This window comes from Haliotis rubra, unplaced genomic scaffold (genome assembly GCF_003918875.1).
Source record: "Haliotis rubra isolate DU_JTF1 unplaced genomic scaffold, ASM391887v1 Scf40, whole genome shotgun sequence".
NCBI lineage: Eukaryota > Metazoa > Mollusca > Gastropoda > Lepetellida > Haliotidae > Haliotis > Haliotis rubra.
The window spans coordinates 1,716,233-1,739,747 of NW_025767080.1; the positions used below are offsets into that span (position 1 = coordinate 1,716,233).

Here is a 23,515-nt window from a genome sequence, read left to right on the forward strand (position 1 = left end):
TAGTTTCATGTCGAATACAACTGATCCCAGTTCATTTATGAAACAGAGGCCGGGATTAGTGAAATAAATAGCTTAAGTTATGTTAACAAGCTCTTGTGTAAAGACATCTCACCACCACCGTCCTTCCCGCACATCCCCTTCTCACAACTAAACAAACACATCTCTGATGGAGTTGCAACCAAAATAGGACATCAATTATTGAAAAGCAGAGGCAAATGGAAGTATGTACTCAGCTATGAACAGTTGTCACAACGTAAATAATTTTCATAACGACTTTTATTTAGCGTGCATTTACACTATCGATAAACATACGACCAAACCGGAAGCACACCAGTGGATAGTTTTCACACGCTCTGCGCATGCGCACAGCGAGTTGAAAAGTAATGTGAAACCAACGCTATTTGAGATTGGTTTCGTCCGGGTTTTTCATTACCTTACTGTCGCGTCCACCAGGTGGCGCTGAAAACGAAAATGGCCGCTACGAGAAAGGTATGTTGGTGGTTATATAGTAATTCATTGCGTACAGCGTTAGGAAGAGTCTTTATTTACTCAGTCAACAATGAACACGCAGTTAGTAATTTTACGTGAAAAACCCTGCACGAGCTCGCATTTCAGCGAATCTTGGATTGTAGGTGAGTGGTGAGCATACTGTACCTGGCTGGCACTCGAATGAACCCTTCAGATCACCTGTGGACTGACGCGCTCTGACAAAGCACGCCCACCCAACAACCGGACTGTTCGTATGCGATCCATAAGTAAAAATTAGCAAGAGTGCAGATTTCCTGGAGCAGTTTAATGTATCGCTGCTATTGTCTAAGATCGCCGACAATGGATCTCGCGCCGACTCGCGGTCCTCTTCGAACTTTAGATATCTAGCATGTTACGGGTCAGCCTAGTCTTGTGGTGTCATGGTTAGGCGAACTTAGGGTATCGTCATCGTTTGGATCCGCTTTCCAGTCAAGCACCCGTTTCTGATGATAAACCCCTTCATGATCCTTAGGGTTAGTTGTGATGTAGGGTGTGAGTTTGGAAAGATTTTCGCCCGAAACACCCGTTTTTTAAAGCATCATTCTGTGCCAGAGAATAGATGGGTTTTTTTAACATAAAAAGCCTTTAGGTTTAGGTTTATAGGGTTAGAACCTACCCCTACAGTCTAACCCGTGGAAATAAATAATAATCCTAATAGAATACATTTCAAGGGGAACAGGGCCAAAGGACAAAAGTGCCCAAACTGAAAAGTCAAAAGGGCCAAAGGAAAGTCTAAAGGGCCATACATAAAATTCAAATACTGAACATACAAACTAATATATCGTCCAAGTCACATAAGTTCGACCGCGTCATGTAACTTCGATCGCCCATTTTGAATGGTAATTGTCGCTAATACGACGTAACGATAACTACGATATCTGCAGCGTTGATATTCTGGTGACACCACTTTTATTCGTTTGGACCGAAAATGTTTCGCGTCAAGTTACCAAACGTAAGTTATAGCTCATATTCAGCAAACAACTACTTTTTAACCCTAGATCAATAATGTAACTTTATCAGCTCCAATAAAATGTAAACAGTATTTATTTCACATGTTGTAAATTGACAGCACACCTGTCTTCTGTTTGTTTACGTTGCTGGTCTAATTGTGACATGTCCAGACACGTGATATCCTTGTCAAAATTTAAAACTTTGGAAACAAGTAAGGGCCATTTCTTATAGAAAACTTAATGCTTTTTGAGAATTTCCGTCAATTTGTACCTGATGATGTTCGAGCTATTGCCTCATTGATAAATACAACCTGGGCACAATGTACCCACCCTGTAGAACACAACACATTTACGATTTTGCAAGCCAGTTAAGTGGTGTTTGTCGACATTCTGAGGTTTGATGCCCGTCACGATGAGCCTGAAGAATAATTTCCTGCATAATACTTCTATATAAGCTGAATATTTGTGACTTTTCATCGTTTTTAGAAGTATTGAAACATAAAATGAACGTTTCATGGACATAAATATCATAAAATTACTTGGGACTGCTCTAGCTCTGAATTTGACACAAGAGATCGTCCTTACAAGTCATCCTGTTTACGCGACAAGCCAGCCAATCATATGATCGAACTTATGTGACGTAGATTTCTGGGTCACTTGTGTTGACAGTGAGAGGGCGGCCATGCCGCGATTGGGAAAAGCAGTAAAAATACCTGGATTTTGGAAATGTTTGACATAAATAAACAAGTTTAGAGGTAAGAGATTTGAAAATAAGATTATATGAATATAACTTTGAAAATTCAGCGACATTTCTTAAGTGATCGAACTTACATGACACAAGAATATATATTTTATACGTTTTATTATATGTGGTATCGATTCCCATAACAGATATTAACAGTTTCAGCAATCTCCATTGCACTGTCATTATATTTGTATCAATATGTAGTAGTAATAGGTGATAATAATTAATAGATATTGTGTCACTCATTCTCAGTCAGCGTGCACATTTGTGATCATGGAAATCGGAAGACATTTTTTTTTTCTTAACACAATTTCTTTGATATGACAACAAGAAGTATTATTTACTTGACCTATATACAGAATGATAGGATACAATGTCTTATGGTTTGTTAATAAACAACAGTTACAAGCAGTGGGGGTATATTTTAGTGTATATATGTCACACAAAATAATTTAATGTTAGATATATGTAAAACTATAGTACAACTTGTTGAGTTGCCATCAATTGCTCCCAGTGTCACCATGCACAGATTTCCCCTGTACCCTGCAGTTCGCGCTAAATGTTTTTTGTTTTTAGTGCGGCTTAGCGCTGTGGAAGCCTAGAATGATATCTTACTTGTGTTCAGGGTGCCGCTCCACTAACCGATCTTAACTAAGATCAATCTTAGCAAGTTACGCCAATTTTACAATCGTCTTAGCTAAAAGTTACACCCGCTCCACTAACCGATCTTAGGCCGATCGTAGCCGTCCCGATCTTACGATCCGATCCAAGCTTAGATCGAGACTCTTTCGTCGAGAGAAAGAGAAATGCGAGGCACAAGTTATCTCCCTTTGCATAGTCTAGCAAATGATGGAAGTAGTTTACTGAACCAACTGAGTGAGTGAGTGAGTTTAGATTTACGCTGCCCTCAGCAATAGTCCAGCTATATGGCGGGCGGTCTGTAAATAATCTAGCTAAGATGCATAGCGTTCACTAGCATGGCGTTCATGTTAGTGAACGCTATGTATCTTAGCTATAAATAATCGAAGTCTAAACCAGACAATCCAGTGATCAACAGCATGCTCCGATCTGCGCAGTTGGGAACCCGATGACATGTGTCAACCAAGTCAGCGAGCCTGACCACCCGATCCCGTTAGTGGCCTCTTACGACAGGCATGGGTTATTGAAGTTCAATATTCTAACCCGGGCCTTCATGGGTATTTTTCCAACCAAGTGTAAAAGCGTGGAGAAAAACCTAGAGCAAAATATTAGGGTTTCAGGTGCAGGTGCAAGTCGAGAACGCTGGGTATCAAGCATAATATAATAATAATAAATGCATATTTATAGTGCGCCTATTCCACATCCTTGGGCATGCTCAAAGCTGTGTACAGATAATTTACACGAGAATATTTACAGCCGAGATTATAAGTAATATACTGAGAACAGGTTTTAAGTCTGGACTTTAAAATGTCAATTGTGTCAGAGCTTTTAATATGTGCCTGAACCTTGTCAATCAGAATAAACAAAGCGGATTGTGAGGCTATATATAACATATGTAGAATCTGTCAGTGGTCCTGAATAACAGCAGCCTGTCTTTAGAATCCCACACTTAATATGGGCAGTGAAATCAAACATATTTGTATCTTTTGCTTCAGAACATTGTTCACTTCATGGCTGTCCCTATTCTTAACCATGACATTGCAATATTGTTGTACAAATGTGTTACACTGACTCGCTGGGTTGTGTTCCCATGACGACAGTGGTCAGACTGGCCTGACATTTGTAAGGCTTCAGTGCAGTGTTTGTTTACATCACAGAAATATAAAAAATTCATTTCATGGGGACTTTAGGGGACGCTTTACGGTGAAATGCTTTTCGCTCTTATTTTTCACAAAGAATAGGAAAGTCACCATTTTGGTTTCTCTGATTGATTTTAGCTATCCTAAGTTGGTCATGAGCAACTTAGACTTTGAATCTTAACTTTACGATTGACTTAGGTAAGATTGGTTAGTGGAACGGTATGCCGATCGTAACGCCACGCTAAGATTGGGATTTTAGGGGTTTACGCTTGCCATAGGGCTAAGATCGGTTAGTGGAACGGCACCCAGATCACTTCGCGGAAGTTAAAAATCAAAACTACTTACTATTGTAGTAAAATATGTATATGATTGATGACCAAAAGGATTTTGCATGACACAACTTGTAACATAACAATTTCTTCCTCGGAAGTGAGGTTGTGGTCGAAGTGACAATAATATTGTAAGTAGTATTATATATTGACACCCACCTCGCTTCCAAGAGAGAAATTGTAATTTTATAAGTTACGTCATGCTAAATCCTATTGGTCATCAATCAAAAACATATTTTACTACCAGTAGCAGAGCTACAGATAACTTTTTGGTCATTGAGTTACGTACTCGCTTGTGTTCATCTCAATTGGGTATATTAATTTTCCTTTGAGTAACCAAATAAATTGTACTCACCTCACTCAAACTCAATTGGGTATTTTGCTGTTTTCCATTAATTTTATAAATATAAAAAAGTTTAAATGTTAGTGTTTGTTATTTATATTTGATCTGTAATATGATAAACGATAAGAAAGACTGCAAGTTGTCAAGTTCATGTCCTGAAATAGAACCTCTGAATATACCTCAGTTATGTTATCTATCCACCGGTATGCAAGCGAAGATTTGACATTTTTGTGTGTGTACGCATGTAAGATCACATTTATTGTGTTTTTACCAAAATTCAAGTGCACTTGTAAGCAATAGATGGGTACAATGTGTGAAGCCCATTTCTGGTGTCCCCCGCCGTGATGTTGCTGGAATATTGCTTAAAGCGACGTAAAACCAAACTCAGTCAGTCAGTAAGCAATAGACTTAATGAGAATTGAGTTTTCACATAAATATTTGTGTAATTTACGCAGATACGCATCTCATCTGTACCTCTGAGTAGAAAGTAGTGGTGGTCCGAATAATTGAAATATTCGAAGATTGGTTGCAGTGACTAAACGACCAAGCAATCGAACATGTTTTCTCATAATCTCAAACAATTCTGGAACACTTGTTTTCGTAAACAATATTTTCCACAAGGTTGGTTTTGTCTGTTACATTTCATAAGAACTACAAGCTCGTTTCAAGTCATGAATGAATTTATCGTAAAGACTCCAAGAAATTTATGTTCCTGACATACTAGTCATCCTTTAAAGATGTGAAATTTTGCCAAAAAAAAAACCCCAAAGAACTACATGTTTTTTCCATATTTTTATGTGCATTAACAAATTTCATTAATGACGCTAACCAATTTTTTCCGATGATTGATCGGTTGTAATAAACCAATCATCAATTATGAGATTTTAATCAATTCCCAACACTGGTAGAAAGTAGTTTTGATTTTGTAACTCGGTTAAAACAAACCTAAATAGCATTTATTCTCAGACTGGCAGATGTTCGCGACTGGGCGTCGCCATTTTTAAAAATCGTGACTAAAGTGTTCAAGAAGCAATGAGATTATGGTTTGTTTTCATGAAGTTAGGGGGGCGGTGGGGTAGCCTAGTGGTTAAAGCGTTCGCTCGTCACGCCGAAGACCCGGGTTCGATTCCCCACGTTGGTACAATGTGTTAAGCCCATTTCTGGTGTCCCCCGTTGTGATATTGCTGGAATATTGCTAACAGCGGCGTAAAACTAAACTCACTCACTCACTGTAGACATGTAACTTTTAACTTAAATGTGATGTTTTACACATTGTAAGAATATATTTTTTATGTATTATGGAACTGATAATAGTAAACTAACACAGAAACTGTAAGCAACAACAAACAACAACATAAAATTTTACAATCCCACAAATACAATAGAAAAACAGACACTGTCATGGTTTGGTTAAGACACATGCAACACATATGTTTTTCACTACTTATATTTGTTAGGTGTTACTAGATAGGTGCCTGTGACAAATGATGGCTGGGCAAATGTTCAGTGTTCATCAGCGTAGACACAGCTCAGTAAGCAGTCAATTTGGACAGTGTCAGATAAAATGCCTTCTTGCACACATTTATCTGTTCATTGTACTACCTTCAGCCATCCGAGGATGCAGATGACTACTGGGGTGATTCCTCAGCAAGGAAAGGACCAAGTAGGAAAAACATCTTTGATGATGATGTAAGTAGATTTTTCTGTCTTATTCACTTATACTGCACTTGTTTCATTCAATTGTTTGTGCTGTAAATCTCACATCAAGTTGCTTTTGTTCTCCTATGGTACTAGACATTGTTATGACAAACTGACCCAGATAAGTGAAGTGCTATGAATTGATGTGTAGCAGGACATGGAGTCATCCCACAGATGACATCCTGATGTTCTCAGATTTCTTACAAAGTTAAAATGTCTTGGTCATGTGGAGAAAACGTCCGACTTTAGATTCAGAATGTCCTTGGTTACGACCCTTCATGGGACTAGAAAAATAGGACGTTTGACATCCATTCACCTATATAGTTGAACAGAATTCCTCAGATGGTGACATGGCATCACTGTGTCCTAATGGTGTGAGGTGTTGCTCTTGATATCTGTCACTGGTTTGATAGCAGCTGGATGATCCAATGGCTGCTGTGAAACAGTTGGGACATTTCTGAAATAGGTTTTATTAACTTGCTTTTGATTCAATGTTGACTAAGTCAGCCTTTATTCCTGGAATGTTTAGGTTAGTTTTGAGACTGCCAAAAAGATTCTGACAACATCGGAAACTCTTGATGATGAAGAGGAGGAGGAATTTGACTTGGTCAACTGGCAGGGAGACCCTGTGGTTAGATATAGTAGGTAGCCTTCATTCTTTATGTAACCATGGTAACAGGTGTGATAAGCATGATGAATTGCATTAGTAGACATGATGAGATGACAGAGTAATTATGGACATGGACTCGTCATGCTGGTTCACTTCAGGAAAGAAATCATTCGAATTTCGTGTGTAGAAAACAGATATGGCAAGGGGATTATGTTACCATGTTCACAAAGGAAAGGTATATATTTCTTGATTGACATGTGTTTAACACTAACTTGATTAATTATTACGTTTCATCTATATATGGTACTGTTATAAAATGAGAAGTTGTTGTATGGTATATGTGGTGTTTGACAGAAGATTATCGTATGAAAATATATGTTGTTCATTCTTCGAATACTAAGGTAACACAGAGAGAGGCACCATGATAAATGTCTCAGTGGCCGCATCAGCCTCCAGGGAGAGTAAGTCTTTGATACTATTTCCTTAAAGAATTGTAACAATACGTGGTGGAGCAGTGCAGTGCATTTAACATGACAATATCATTGTAGGGTTTGAAACTGCTTGAGTCCCCGTAGTATGATTAGAACATTGACACAGTTAAAGACAAATTACATTTAAAAGTTGTGTTATGTTTTATTACATTGTGAATTATATTAATTAAGGGACCATTCAAAATTTATGTCCAGGGGGTGATGATGATTTTTATGGAGAAGCATGTACAATGTGAATGACCCCACCACAAAAAGTTATGTACAAAGTTAGTGAACCCCTCTGCATGCCATGTACAAAATCAGTGACCTTCAACCATATTTTCTAAGCATATTTTTATGTACAAATTTGCTGACCCCCCAGTACATTTGTACAAAATTGATGACCCCGCTACCTTCCCAAAACTGATTAAGAGGACAAAACCCCACACACACACACACACACAAAAATCATTATCACTCCCTCTAGCCAAATTACAAAATATGGTCCCTAATATAATATGAAACCATTATAGAATGCAGATTCCATTGACATTTTGTGGAATATTAATCTTGTAGAATATTGACAGTATTATTACATAATTGGGTTTTCTACAGTTTTTATGTGACAATAATCTTCTAGTTGCTGTCATGATGGTTTATTATGTCTTGCAGCCTGGTGATATGAAATAAAGCATTACAGTAAAAACTACTATGAAACCAAGGATAATGGAAGTGGTATTGTTTTGACTATATTATTATGTTAATGCCACTGCATTATGTCACCATGGATTGTTACACTGTGATGTAATACTGAACATGCTGAAAGAGTGGCTTGTTGTTTGCTTCGGACAGATAACCACAAATCCAATGCTCCTGATCTCTCAAACCTGGCTGTTCCAATTACCTCCCATGCTGCTCGAACCACCACACTCCCTCCCTCTGCACCATCAGCTTCATATGGAAAATATGAGAAATCATCCAGCATGACTCACAACCGATCTCAGAGCCTTGGTGGTAAATAATTAATGGCCTTTGCTGCATGTTGTGAATTAAGCAAAGACATTTCTCTACTCATGTTGCATGATCTACCATAATTAACCTGATAAGCTTCAGTGATCATGGTGATTATATACTGCATAACATGGACACCTGATTCTTTCTTAAAGAAGGTAATGTTTGCTGGAAAAACAGTTGCTATATTTTGGTGAATATTTTTGTATGTGTTAATGATATCTGCGGGGGCGCGGTGGGCGAGCTGGCTAAGGCGCCAGGCTACTGATCCAGTGATGTTGAGGTGCCGGGATCGAGCCCACCTGTGACCGGGTGTAAAAACCTTGGAGTCAACTTTGTGTGCAGACTCTTTCCGTGTTGTCACAACCCCTAGTGTACAGTACACAACCCTGTCCACTTAAAAAGAACCCACGAATTCGTTGGTATATGACCAGATGGTGGCCACATGAATACGTGCAAACACCTAGTTGTGGGTACAGCAACGTGCAGTGAAGTTGGACAAAGTGCTGTGACTATGTGTCCCAGTCCACCCAGCTGCGAATGGGTACCTCGTTAGGATGAGAAAGCTACAATAACTCGGTGCGCCTAGTGGCAGCAAGAGTTGTAAACTCCCCAGGGAGTTTAGATTGCTAATACGATGTGCAGTTGATATTGACATCCAATGATCGAGGGAAAAAAACAAAATACCACAGCCTTGAGCATGCACTAGTGCGTGGATATGTGCGTTATATAAATATCCTATAATAATAAATATAAAAACATGTGTAAGTTGTAACAATAGGGATTGAATATTATACTGTGTAAGTCAATGCCGAATGGTTTGTTTGTTTCTTGTATGATGTTTGGTTCTTCTGCCAATATTGCAGGAAATGTTGGTCAGTTTGGGGTGAACAAAGCAAACATGAGTCGAGGAGTCAGTGACCCAAGTATAGAGGATGGTAAGTCAGATGCTGAGTGCATGAAGAGTATCCCACGTCACCTCATCCATTAGTGACACTAACCACACTGACTGGCTGGGCATCAGCTGGGTCGTCTGTGAAGAGACAGATGAAAAATACCACTTCACTATCTCTGCCAGTAAAGTGTATTTCCTTTTCAACTGAATGTTTGATGGTATTCCATGCGGTCAATTCCATCCGAATTGAAGTGAGATCAGCGAATGGTCTACAGGTTAATGTTAGAGATCTCTGTTAGTGGTAGAATGTCCAGAATTTTGTCACTGTTAATGTTCTGAAAGAGGCGTGATCAGTTCTTAAATCCAGAACAGTCAAGGTATGGAATCCTATGATTCTTGGTCTCTCGCAGCCCTTCCTGGTATTCTTGGTGTATCAGAAGTTTTAAAACATCTATTACCTGCTACATGTTGTGCTTTCCATCCACAACAAGCTGACCTGCTGTTTAGAGCAGTGTTAGACAACTCAACCTCAGGACTCTATAACCCGAATGTCTACGTTGCAGTTGTTCGAGATACTTCAACTCCAGGGAGAAAGCAGCCAACTTCAGCTGATCTTGATAAACTCCAAAAGGAAATCATCTTCTTAAGGAAGGAACTACAGGTGAGTGATGTCTTATACCTCGCTCACAATCTGGGTGAAAATCTAAAAAAACCCACTGCTCTTGAAAGTCACCTTTTTATTCTCAAGGTTTGAAAACCCCCAGAATGTAGTGTCTGTCTGTCTGCCCAACTATGTGCTCTCCATTTTCCATTTCAGAAGAAGTACCTCTAAACTGTTGCATATTTCTTATTTTTCCTTATCCTGACTCATATGTTATTGCTTATCTCCCCTTCCTACCGAGGTGTAATGGAAACCTCTGTCCTAATGTTCCCTAATGAACAGTCTTAAAATAGCTCACCCCAACTGGACCTCTTCCGTTTCCTGCACCAGTGTCCCATGTGACTATATATAGGCTGTCTGTCACTCTCTCCATTTTCGCTCTACCCTATGGTTGAGTGGATGCCTCCTGTCCATTTTTGTCTCCATTTTCCAATTCAGAAACAGTACCTCTAATTAGTTGACTGTTTCTTGTTGAAACTTGCTATACAGATCAACTGGTTGATTTAGCATTAGTAGTTTCTTTTTGTATTTTCATTTGTTTTCATGACAAAAAGTTGGACTTAAACTGAGAAGGTCCATGTTAAATTTTCCTCATGGTCTCAAATGATATAAGTGATTCATCAATGTTTTCATACTTGGGTGAAATTCGTAGTAAGTCTTCATTGTCATAAACACCCTTACTGAAAGGTCCATGTGTACACGCTGCTTCAGATTGCCAAGAGGGAGAGGTGGAAGAAGCAGCCAGTGGGGGATACAATCAGGAACATGGTGCTTGGACAGGTATGCATTCAGGACTCTCCATATATGTTAGATTTTGATATAAGAACTCGGATGTATGTTTCTGAATGCTTCCCACACATTAGGGGTAGCCTAGTGGTTAAAGTGTTTGCTTGTCATGCTACACACTTACATACCAAATTTAGAAGCCTCAATACTTATATTGTTGTTGGATGCTACTTCCTATGGAGATTTCCTCAGAATTGTCCATGGCATTTCTTTGGTTATATAAGGCAACCACTTTTGTGTATTCGTATGAGATGTATTTATATTTTTATTAGTATATATTATTACTAATGAAGCCCTACCCTGTTCCCATACTCAGGCCTACACATTTGAGCTGTACAAGTCCAAAGAAGACAAACTGGCACTGCTGGACAAGGCCATAGAGTCTCATGATGGGAATGCCATTATCGCCGTGAGTTACCCGAGATTCTTGTGTCACAAAACAAGTTCTGTTCAGTTTGCACTTTTTGAGTAAACAACAAACAACCCTTTTTAAGACAACTGAAGTGGAAAGAGACTCATACAGTCCATTTGGTTAATCGTCACTTCTGCACATGCTCAAGCTTATGGCTTCTTCAGTATGTTAAAATTTGTATGATTGTTGTCCCCTGCCACAACGCGAAATGGGGGACTATGTATTCAGCGGCGCCTGTCCATCCGTCCATACGTGATTCCGATTCTTGTTAACGCGATATCTCATGAACTGTTGTACCCAATGTCTTCAAATTTTGTGACAGCCTACACTGGGGATTACGCAGACACCAGTTTATTTGGGTGACCTTGACCTTTTTTCAAGGTCGCCTTGACCACTTTTCAAACTTTTCATATCTCATGAACTGTCTACCCAATGTTTTCAAATTTGACAGCCACTTGGTGGATTCAAACTTTTGTTAACCTTATCATCTCACCATGAACTGTTTTCAAACTCTTGTTACCTCATGGACTTTGTACAAATTTCAAATTTGGTGACAGCCTACATTGGGGATTAGGCTACATTGGGAGACACTTTTTGCACTTTTTAACAGACACCATGTTTTGTACCCAATGTCTTAAAATATGGTGACAGCCTACATTGGGGCATTATGCAGACACCAGTTTATTTGGGTGATCTTAACCTTATCTTCAAGGTCACCACGACACTTTGACAAACTTATTTAAACTTATTTAATAAAACGCATATCTCATAAAATTATTTGCAGCCTACATTGGGTGATTATGCAATGTTTTCAGGCATCTTGTGTTGACAGGGCGGTGGTAGCTTAGTGGTTGGGTGATTATGCAGACAATGTGTGAAGCCAGTCATTTTGCAGGAATATTGCATCTTGTCATTGTGACCAAAAAAATAAAAGTAGTAAATATAGATATTCCATTCTTTAGCAGCAGGGGACATTGCCATATCAGTGGCAAACACTTGTTGTGCTTGTATCAACCCATACTCAAACATACACATCTTATTCCCTATGTTATTCAGGTGATTCTGTTTTTGAAGAAAACCATTAAGGCGTCTCTGTTCAACCTGGAAATGATGAGGCGCCCGGTTGCTATCAACCATTATCTGTCTTATCTGAAGCATCACTATGACTACGCCCAGATGGTCGACTTTCTTGGGTAGGTACTATGTTACAGTGAAGTTGAAATATTAGAGTGTTTTATTACTTTATTGTGTAGACAATTTACCAAATTTCATGACCTATATTGTTAAAGGATGATTTCCAAATTGAAATTCATAGCTGTACCAGCACAAAGCTAAACTGTGAAATCATTGTCACGACGGACAACATCAGTGCAACACTCTTTAAACAGTTTTTGGTTTACACCTTAATGGGTGTTAGTTCACACATGAATATTAAGAATCTTTTGCATTGTTGAATGTCTTAAAACAGGTCTGTCTTGAATCCAAATTACTGTGGGAAGTTGGTTATCAAAACTGCACTCGTCAAGTAGAGAAGAAAACAGTGAGGTCAACACCTTTACTCACCCTAATGTTACACATATGTAGATACAGCCAGCCTTCTACAAACTGTACCTCCCTGAAAATTCACAAATGATTGGTTTGCTTTGTTCATGTCCATAACAAGGGTAGATAACTCTAACTTTCACACATAACCCGTCTGGAAAATCAATCAATCAATCAATCGACCGGCCAACCAACCAACAAATCAATCGGTGTATATGTACAGCAATTTCAATAGCTAGTATTATTAGTTACACATAACAATCAAATTTTCATTGAATTCTTTAGGAAACTGATGATTTCTATGTGGAATCTGTACAATCCTAAACAAAGATATCATTTGATATTATAGCTATCTGTAATCATTGTAAGTATTATATCCATGACATGATGTCTTCAGTTATTGACTGATGGTTTTTATCCCCTGGCATGTAATGCGGGGGATATAGTCTACACCTTGTCCGTCCATACATCTGTCCGTTCGTAATCATTTTGTTTCCAGAGCATAACTCAAAAACTGTTAAATATTTTTCAACAAGAAATTGGTAGATATATCTAACAGAACCAAAAGTGGTACCTTTTGCTATTAACTGATTTTTGTCATTTTTATTTTTCTTGGTTTCCATGGAAATGTTTGGGACTTAGTCTCAAAAGGGAGGGATGGGCTTTGTTTCCAGAGCATAACTAAAAAACTGTTCAATATTTTTCAACTAAAATTGGTAGATATATCAAACATCTTGAAGTGGTGCTTTTTGCTATCTACAGATTTTTGGCATTTATATTTTTCATGATTTCCATGGAAACAATCTGGACTTAGTCTAAAAAAACAAATTGGACTTTAAGTATCTGTCAGGTGATTTGTTCTTTCATGTATGTGGGAGCTGGGGGGATTTGTCATCTTCTGATGACTCTTGTTTGATTTTAGGATGCTTGGTAGATCCGAAGAAGCCTCGGTGAGTTGAAACATTTGAAAAATAATAGACATGATGTTGTTTAAAAAAGCATGTTTTTGCCAGAAGCAAACTGTTGTATCTTATAAACACACAAATTAAGAAAAGTAGCAAATGATATATACCATAAATCCCATTGGATGACATGGAATATGAAGATTGAAATTAGTTAAACTGGAGCATGCAAGTAAATTTCTTGTGATATTTCTGTTCGGATGTGAAACACAATCCATATCAGATCTTCTTTAATCAACCGGTTAGTTTAAGATTTAATCAAGTTTCAATGTCAAAATGATTGTAAATGTTGGCTAAGGAATATTCACAATGTAGGACCTGAGTGAGTGTCAGTGTGCTCATGACTGACCTCTAGATAGCATGACCTGATTGAATGATGATATACCAATAGCTGGAATATTGCTGACTTCAATCTTTGGGATACAACAACATTCACACATTTTTTCACTAGTAATACAGAAAGGAGAGAGAGAGAGAGTTATATCTTCAACATGTGTGGAGATGTTTTTTCAAATTGCTTATTATGCTTATTATGCTTAATTAGGGGACAACAAATTCTGTTATCACGTTTATTGTAATGCACAAGTAATTATCTATTTGGGCATGTCTGTTTCAGATGTTTAAATACAAAATAGCCTGCCAGTCTAAAGATCCAACTATAAAAGTTGCAACCTTAAAGACATGCTACAGGTAAGCAGGAGAAAGAGGAGGAAAATATCTGTGACCCATAAAGATACGCTGTTTGTGGATTTAAATGCCAGATTTCTCACCTTACCATTACTCTGAGCATAGAAAACTGATATCACCAGCAAAATAGTGTTTATAAGACTTCCTCAGTCACTGGATGTGAAGGGGTAGCCTAGTGGTCAAATCTCATGCCGAAGACCTGGGTTCGATTCTCCACATGGTTACAATGTGTGAAGCCCATTTCTGATGTCCCCCACCATAATATTGCTAGAATATTGCTAAAAGCGGCTTAAACCATACTCACTCACTCTACTACAGTTACAGACAGTGTCATTGTTTAGTCAGTAGAGATGAAGCCCCATTCCCAATCCTGAACTGTTTGCACGTGAACACAAGCCCCCATGTAATATCAGACCTTGTGTCTTGTCTGTGACTTGGCTGAGTGTCTGTCAGTGGTGGATGCACTCCTGCACTAGTTTGACGGTTAACCCTCGATTATATACAGGCTGTCTCGATAGTGCCGGGATATGGTTGCTTGATTGGCATTTTAGAAGATTCTGTTTGATGAACATAGACATTTCTCTGGGTTACATCTTCTTTTTATTTTCACCTGTTTTACCTGATGATGGGGCCAGAACAAGCCCTGAAATGTTGTACTCAAGAATAAAAAGAAGATGTAACCCAGAAAAATCTCTATGTTCATGGGATGTGGTTGTTTTACATTCACATATATGAGTAAACAATCATACTATGGAATATTTGTCTTGTCCAGTAACTGTCCATACAGTTGCAACTATAACGCCTTGTGTGAAGACCAATGAGTGAGTGTATATGGTTTTATGCCTTGATTAGTAATATTCCAGCAATATCACAACACCACATATGGGCTTCACACATTGTACCCATAAGGGGATTCGAACCTGGGTCTTCAGCATGACAAGCGTACACTTCAACCTTTAGTCCCACTGCCTTTGTGAAGCCCAAACAGCAGTAGCGATGGAGTGAGCAGTAGCGATGAGAGACATGTGTTATTGTGGTTGCAGGGCTCACTTCCAGCCTGAAGTTCAGTTGAGTCGCCAAGCAACACTGCTTCAGGAGCAGATTGACCTGTTGGAGAGACAGAGGCCAGTTGAGGTACTGGCTGCTTCTGGAGTCTACACTGTAGTCAGCAGGCCTTATAAAACCTATATACAGAAAACTGCATTTGTAACAAACATGTAACAAACATATTAACAAATATTAGTGGTCCCATTGAGGTTGTTACAACCATAGTTTATTGTACTGTTCTATAAGGACCCATGAAGATCCAGGTTAGAATTGATCTTCAGCAAGCCATCAGATCTAAACACAGATCATTATCTTCTAACTCTACCTGAAGATCTTATTCCCTGCTGATCTCCAACAGCATATTTTCCAAGATAGTTCTGGTAGTTCCTGCCCTGGCTCGACTGGCACTTTAAGGGGAAATTAAGGACTGGCAGATTGGAGCCTGTAAATTGTGTCTCAGTGAGGTATTGAACTGTGATGTATGTTTGTAGGACTATCATGTTCCGTAATGCCCATAAAGTCGAAGCATCTTTACAAGTCACATTTCTGATGAAATATGGTATAATAAGTCTAGTTTTCATTCCTGTGCAGGAAAATGATTCCAAAGCAGAAGCATCAGGTCAGGTGCAGATTTTCCGTGACTTTCCCCGCCGAGCCAGTCTGTTTGGCCAGCCAGTGACAACAACCCTGTACTACTTCTGTCTTTACCACTACGATCTGGGAGAGGTGGGTTCACTGCGTTCACTGCGTTGAGTTCTCTCTGTGTCTTGTGCTTGGTAGCCTGCATATACTTTTGTCTGCAAAGGAAATTGGGATCCCATATTGAAGACAATGGCATCTTTGGGTTTAAACCTAGGCACAAATTGGTGTGTTTGTTTATTTTACGTTAGGATGAAGTGGTCATTGAAGGACTAGTAGACATCACAATGTCATATGGGTAGCTGGTTTATAATAATAGTTCCTTAATAGTAATAAAATATTGTTAATTCTTTAGAATTACTTTTGGCATGTTTATTGTAAATGTGGGAAATGTTTGTTGTTTCAGAATTCTTTAGCCAGTCCCCAAGCTTTGAAAGCCAGGCACAATGTAAGTGCAAAGTCACCTGTTTATATTTTACTTAGCAGTTACATGTGTGCTTAAGCATTACATGAAGATATAGTGTTAAGTTTATCACAGAGGAGTAGTTTGATGCTCATAAAATCAGTCGCTGTATTTGTTTGGTTCAATTGTTGTGTATTGTATCGCAGAGGTTTAGTTACAATACTCTACTGTTACTCTGAACTGTTTTACAGATCTCTGACAAACAGTATCTCCACTGTGCACTGGGAGCCAGGGCTAAGATGAGGCGATGGAAAGACATAGAGGCACTGCTTACTTCCAAAGTAGGTGCTTCAGTCTTCAGATTTATTTAAGTATTGGACAAGTATTTGTCTGAGAATTATTGACACACTTGATTGTGAAGATATAAGAATTCCATGTTTATTCTGCAGGGATGGTTTGGAGGGACGAAATTAAAGGCTGTGATAGGCTTCGACAAAGTTTCAGAAATCCTACACAAGACCAAGGCTCCGCATGATGTATGTATATACACACAAGATATTGACCATGTGCACTGCAGTTAGTTGAGCCCAGGAGCCTTAGTTTGCCAAACAAGGTTGCTTACTGCATCTGAACTCATAGGGAGTAGAAGAACACTTGATTATTTCTTACGACTATTGTTAATTTCTCATGTCAAAACACATTTACTATAGTCACATGAAAAACATCAGGGTTTCTTTACTACTTTTGAGTTGTATATATCATGACATGACAGATGGAACTATCAACTGTATTTGGCTGCAGTTCTGCTGATGCAGCATTGCTAGCTAACTCTTGTCATTTAATCTGTGATGTATATCTCTGAAATGTGCAGTCAAGTAATGTGGATGTATTTGGGGTTTTCAGGTTTTAGCCAAGTATGTTGCCTTGATAGAAGATTTAGACCAAAGACTGAATATTGCACGGAAAGTGGAATGTCCTAAAGCTGTGATAGATGTAAGTATATGTGTGTATGGTTGATGATCACCCATTATGGCTGTCATCTCAGCCAGTGCCTGTGCTGTTGTTCAGTTGGTCATAAGTTATCAAATGGCAATACATGTGCATTCAAGTGATTATGGTTACAACTACAATACTGTTTCAAGTGATACTACTCACTCACTCTTACTCACTCAATCACCCACCCAAGAGTTGCCACTCACTCACTCACTCAACCAGCCACCCAAGAGTTGCCACTTTGCCACTCACTCAACCACCCACTCACTCAAACTCTCTACCCCTCACTCAACCACTCTACCACTCACTCAACCTCTCTACCACTCACCCAACCTTTCTACCACTCACTCAATCACTCACTCACTCTACCACTCACTCAACCTCTCTACCACTCACTCAACCACTCACCCAACCTCTCTACCACTCATTCAACCTCTCTACCACTCACTCAACTTCTCTACCACTCACCCAACCACTCACCCAACCTCTCTACCACTCACTCACTCTACCACTCACCAAACCTCTCTACCACTCACTCAACCACTCACCCAACCTCTCTACCACTCACTCAGTCACTCTACCACTCACTCAACCAATCACTCTACCACTCACTCAACTTCTCTACCACTCACTCAACCTCTCTACCACTCACCCAACATCTCTAGCACTCACTCAACTTCTCTACCACTCACCCAACCTCTATACCGCTCACTCAACCACTCTCCACCACTCACTGAACCTCTCTACCACTCACTCAACCACTCACTCACTCTACCACTCACTCACTCTACCACTCACTCAACTTCTCTACCACTCACTCTGACCGCCTCCGTGGTGTAGTGGTTAGAGCGTCCGCCCAGAGAGCGGAAGGTCGTGGGTTCGATCCCCGACCGCGTCATACCTAAAGACATTAAAATATGGTCATTGGTACTTGTTGGTCCCTGCCTGGCGCTCGGCATTAATGGGTACAACAAGGACTGGTCGGCTCGGAGTCAGTATAATGTGTCTGAGTGGGGTATTCATGCTTCACTGCGGCATGGTATCTCAGTGGGCTAGCACTATAAAACCAGCTTCAGTCTGGGCTAGCACAAGCAGCCGCACATACACATACACACGCATGCCCGTCATCATATGAGTGAAATATTCTCAAGCATGACGTTAACCCAATTTCACTTCACCTCACCTCACCACTCACTCAACCTCTCTACCACTCACTCTACCACTCACTCTACCACTCACTCAATCATCCACTCACTCACTCTACCACTCACCCAACCTCTCTACCACTCACTCACTCTACCACTCACTCAACCACCTACCCAAGAGTTGCCACTCGTACACTCAACCACCAACACACTCACACAACCATTCACTCAACCTCACTACTACTCACTCATCCAACCACTGACTCACTCAAACGCCCACTGACTCACTCTACCAACCTCTCACTCACTCACTCAACAGCCCACTCATTCGCTCAACCTCTCTACCATTCACTCAACCACCCAACCAAGTGTTGCCACTCACTACCTCACTTTACCACTCACTCACTCAACTGCCCACTCACTCACTCTACCAACCTCTCACTCACTCACTCACTCAACTGCCCACTCATTCAACCTCTCTACCACTCACTCAACAACCCACTCACTCACTCAATGACTCAGCTGCCCACTCACTCTCTCCACGCACTCACTCTCTCCACGCACTCACTCTACCACTCACTCACTCTCTCTACCACTCACTCAACTGCCCACTCACTCACTCTACCAACTGCCCACTCACTCAACCACCCTATCACTCTATCCCTCACTCGACCACCCACCAAAGTGTTGCCACTCACTCCCTCTCTCTACCACTCACTCACTCACTCAACCGCCGACTCACTCACTCTACCCCTCACCCAACCACCTACCCAAGTGTTGCCACTCACTCATCACTCAACTGCCCACTCACTCACTCTACCACACACACATTCACTCATGTATCACCTAGGCTCTGCATCTTTAAACGTTTTCTGTCTTTCTTCCTGGTTTGCTCACATGCCCCTTCAGTCTTCCTTCTCCTTTCAGGCTCTGGTTGCCCTGAAGGACCGGGCCCAGTTAGAGAAGTACACTGCGACACTGAGATCCCACGAAGCCCTGTATGCCCAGGATGTTCTGCGCAGCTCGGTAAGTCAATGACAATCATCACATGCCAGACTCATGTTAGAGAATATCAGAGGGGCATCCAGGGATATAAGGCTATAGGACACTGTGATAATATCTGTGAAAATAACAGAATGAATCCTTGCCTTGCAGTCAATAAAATGGAAGTGATGCTGCCCCTAGTGCGACTAGTCTACAACCAAATACACTCTCCAGAAGTCTTTCCAGCAGAATGCAATACAGATCAACTATTGTGCAAGAAGGCACACAACAAATGGCTCACCCTGTGAAGACAAGGCTCAAGGGATGGATACTGAAGTATTAGGTTGTGTTGTATGTCATAGAATATGTGACTGTGATCAGATAGTTATTTTGAAATTCATACCAAGATCAAATAATGCGATCTCTCAGAAAGGAAATATATGTTGTTTGAGTCCATCCCTAAACATGCTCACCGAAACAAATGGCATAATCAGCAGAGAAATCAAACAGTTATTATTGAATATATATGAATATAACCACAATGATATATGCTAGAATGAAGAATAATGTTTTTATAAGGTCTATCAAAGACGTAAATACATGTATATCTGTGGTTTATCAATGAACAAGGAAAGTCTTATGCTGCCGTAGTCATAACCTTTTGAATATTTCCATATAAGATTAATTTCTTCCTCAACTCCTTTGTACTTTTGACTAGAATTTAGCCTACCTAATGTTGTTTTTTTATTTTAATCTACTCTAAAGAAACAACTTTTCTACACAGCATGCCACTCATGGTGTATGCCGATGATGTTGATAGGGAAACGTAGCTGTGGTCGCCATGGTCTCAGGCCAGCTTCGTCAACAACAAATGAATTACAATTCTGCCTACAATTCTGTGAGCTTTTGAAAACAGAAATCCCAGTTTCTATTCTTGAGGTTATGATAATTCTTAGGTAGTCTCTGCCCATTAATACTCATAAGATAAAATGACTTCATTTTCTTTATAAGGAAATATGGTTACTTAACGTATGAGAAAGATGTATCTGAAGTTTCTTTGTACTGTTTGTTGTTCTGTTTCATTTTGAAATTTATTCTTGTTATATTATGTTTGTCCATGGTTGCCATGGTGACTTAAATGGGAATCAGTGGTCGCAATAGCTGCTGCTCATGAATGTGTCAACAGGAAGTTTTACTGAGGGAGATAATTTGTGGTATTTACTATGCAACCAACCATTAACAGTTATGTTGTGATATGGACCATGTGCAATTATATAGAGAGCATTGTATGCTATGTATAGATGAAATATATATTATTTATATAAAAGCTGTGTTTGGCATCTTGAGAGGATGTGATACGATAGTTTGAAATGGTTATAATGCTATGTGCATTCACCTACATTCCAAGATTTTCATTTGCATTATCTGTATGTCAAAAGAATTTATGAACAATCTTGCTATCAACCATATCCAACAAGTAAATGGTTGAAAAGGTGAACAAAGGCCATCTTGACTTCGACTCATCGCTGATGAAAGGGATAAGTTCAAGTCAAGCTCAATTCTGGGTTTTACAGGAACCACAGGTTTGGGGGGTTCCTTGACTCAAATTGCTTGAAAGGCATGTCTCAAACCAGATGGGAAATGCAGCTGTGTCCATCAACATGAAATGTTGTTAAGTCATGTTTAAAGATATTTCTTCTGTATCCAAATCTAATTTAGGGCTAATCATGTGAGAATGATGTGTACTGTTGCATTCCATTGTCTTTCTCAAGTTAGATCAGCCCTGGATTGAAACTGTAAATGGTAATTGATGATCTTTTGTTCCCTTTTATTTATCAAACAGCATGATTGGTTAGTACCCAGGTATGCAGCCAGGCTGTTACCTCTAATGTCATTTAAACTGTCTATTTGTATTGATCAGATCTTGTATTAATATATGTATGTTTACAGTAAGAACATAGCTCTTGACACAGATACTCAGATCTTAATGCACATCCTTGACCGCAAGTGAGATGGTGGACTCAACCTTTTTGTACTCTCTCATCCTGTCTCTTATCACCAGTTGTAAAATTATTGATGTTTGGAAAATCTTACCATATCAAATGATATGTCTATAACTACTACACATCATCTATGGTTGTTGTTAAAATGAGTTTTACATAATAGTAAGTTTTGAAGCTCTGACTATTGTTTATGACTGTGTTGGACTACCTTCCTTGAACTTACTGCCCGGAAATTTAAGTGCTTAGTTAGTGGGCAGTGTTACTACCTAAAATATAAAAAGATCAATGCAAAATCCTGAGAGAAGGATGAACAAAAAATACTATGATATGGAATAATTACCGGCTTGTTTCCATGGTGACTGACCTGGCCTGTCCCTGCCACTGCTTAATCTGCAGAGAGGGTTTGAGCTTCAGTGATGTCCTTGATATGATACCCAAGGTCATCCCCGAAAAGCTGGTCAGTGCGGGATTGTGCACAGAGGAGCTGTTTGTAAGCTCCTTTAACCTCAGGCTTTAATGTGTCCTTCCTGTGATGTGTTAGTTCCACGAACACAGCTGACAAAAGGTGTAGTGAATCACAAGTTTTAAATTAATCTGTTGCTTCTTTCTTTAGAAGCATTCATTACTTCATCTCTCGGTTCCAGAAAAAGACAAAAAGCCTTAGCCAAGAGATTTTGAATATTTTGTAGTTTGGAATCTGTGGACCTGGTTTGAGGTTTGATTTGATTCCACACTTGACTTATCCACATTAGGACAATTTTCTGGCTTCTAATACTTTTCCTTAGTCTGATTTAGTGCTTCGAGATTCATTTGCGATCTCAGACCTTCATTAATTGTCCTTCCAAGAACTTAGTTCGCTTTAGGACCACATTTGTCATTGCTGACGTAAGCATTCAGTTGGAAGATGACTGCATCAACTTCATTTTCACTTTCTCATTCATCATCACTTTGCAAAGTGTCAACTATATCATCAAAAGGATCATTGTCCTCTACGTCTGACTTATCTTTATCAGCAGTAACCCGACTTCGCTTCTGCGAGTTGCTGGACCTTATGCTTCAGTGAGCTGCCCTGTCCTAAACCGCTTGGCCCAGTTACTTGTTGATCACTGACCTCTATGACGGGAAGGAACCTGTGTTCTTTTCACCCCAATTTAAATTTTATATTAAGATGAATTTGTTACAGAAAATAAAACTTCATTTTAAATATTAAATAATATAAAATTATATATAGCATACATATTAAAATAACAGTATTACATTGAATACCATGATGAAAAAGAAATCTAGTGTCTTTTTAATGCTGTTTCTGATTCTTAGCAACTTCTATTTCGTGAATCTGCCCCAGATTCTAAGCTAGCATTGCTAAGCTGTTGGTCCCATTGAGGCATTACTTGTGGCAACTGTTGATTCCATTGGGCATTGCTTGTGGCAACTGTTGGTCCCATTGTGGCATTGCTTGTTGCAACTGTTGGTCCCATTGTGGCATTGCTTGTGGCAACTGTTGGTCCCATTGGGACATTGTTTGTGGCAGCTGTTGATTCCATTGGGCATTGCTTGTGGCAGCTGTTGATTCCATTTGCTTGTGGCAAGGTTGATCATGCTTTGGTGGCATTGGTCCCATTGGGGCATTGCTTGTGGCAACTGTTGGTCCCATTGGGGCATTGCTTGTGGCAACTGTTGGTCCCATTGGGGCATTGCTTGTGGCAACTGTTGATCCCATTGGGACATTGCTTGTGGCAACTGTTGGTCCCATTGGGCATTGCTTGTGGCAGCTGTTGATTCCATTGGGCATTGCTTGTGGCAACTGTTGATTCCATTGGGGCATTGCTTGTGGCAACTGTTGATCCCATTGGGGCATTGCTTGTGGCAACTGTTGATCCTATTGGGGCATTGC

General features: G+C 39.7%; 1 protein-coding gene across 1 annotated transcript; it reads left to right on the top strand.

Moving 5' to 3' along the window:
* The first annotated feature begins 450 nt into the window (after positions 1-450).
* On the top strand, positions 451-23,192 carry LOC124287425 (spermatogenesis-defective protein 39 homolog). The gene is made up of 19 exons (XM_046723966.1): positions 451-489; positions 6,282-6,362; positions 6,901-7,012; positions 8,304-8,465; positions 9,329-9,400; positions 9,921-10,018; positions 10,730-10,798; positions 11,121-11,213; positions 12,273-12,409; positions 13,681-13,708; positions 14,337-14,410; positions 15,451-15,541; positions 16,046-16,180; positions 16,500-16,541; positions 16,748-16,837; positions 16,946-17,032; positions 17,400-17,489; positions 19,562-19,660; positions 19,790-23,192. The coding sequence occupies exons 1-19, from the start codon at positions 472-474 to the stop codon at positions 19,805-19,807; spliced, it is 1,596 nt and encodes a 531-aa protein (XP_046579922.1). The 5' UTR covers positions 451-471; the 3' UTR covers positions 19,808-23,192.
* The last annotated feature ends 323 nt before the right edge of the window (positions 23,193-23,515 follow it).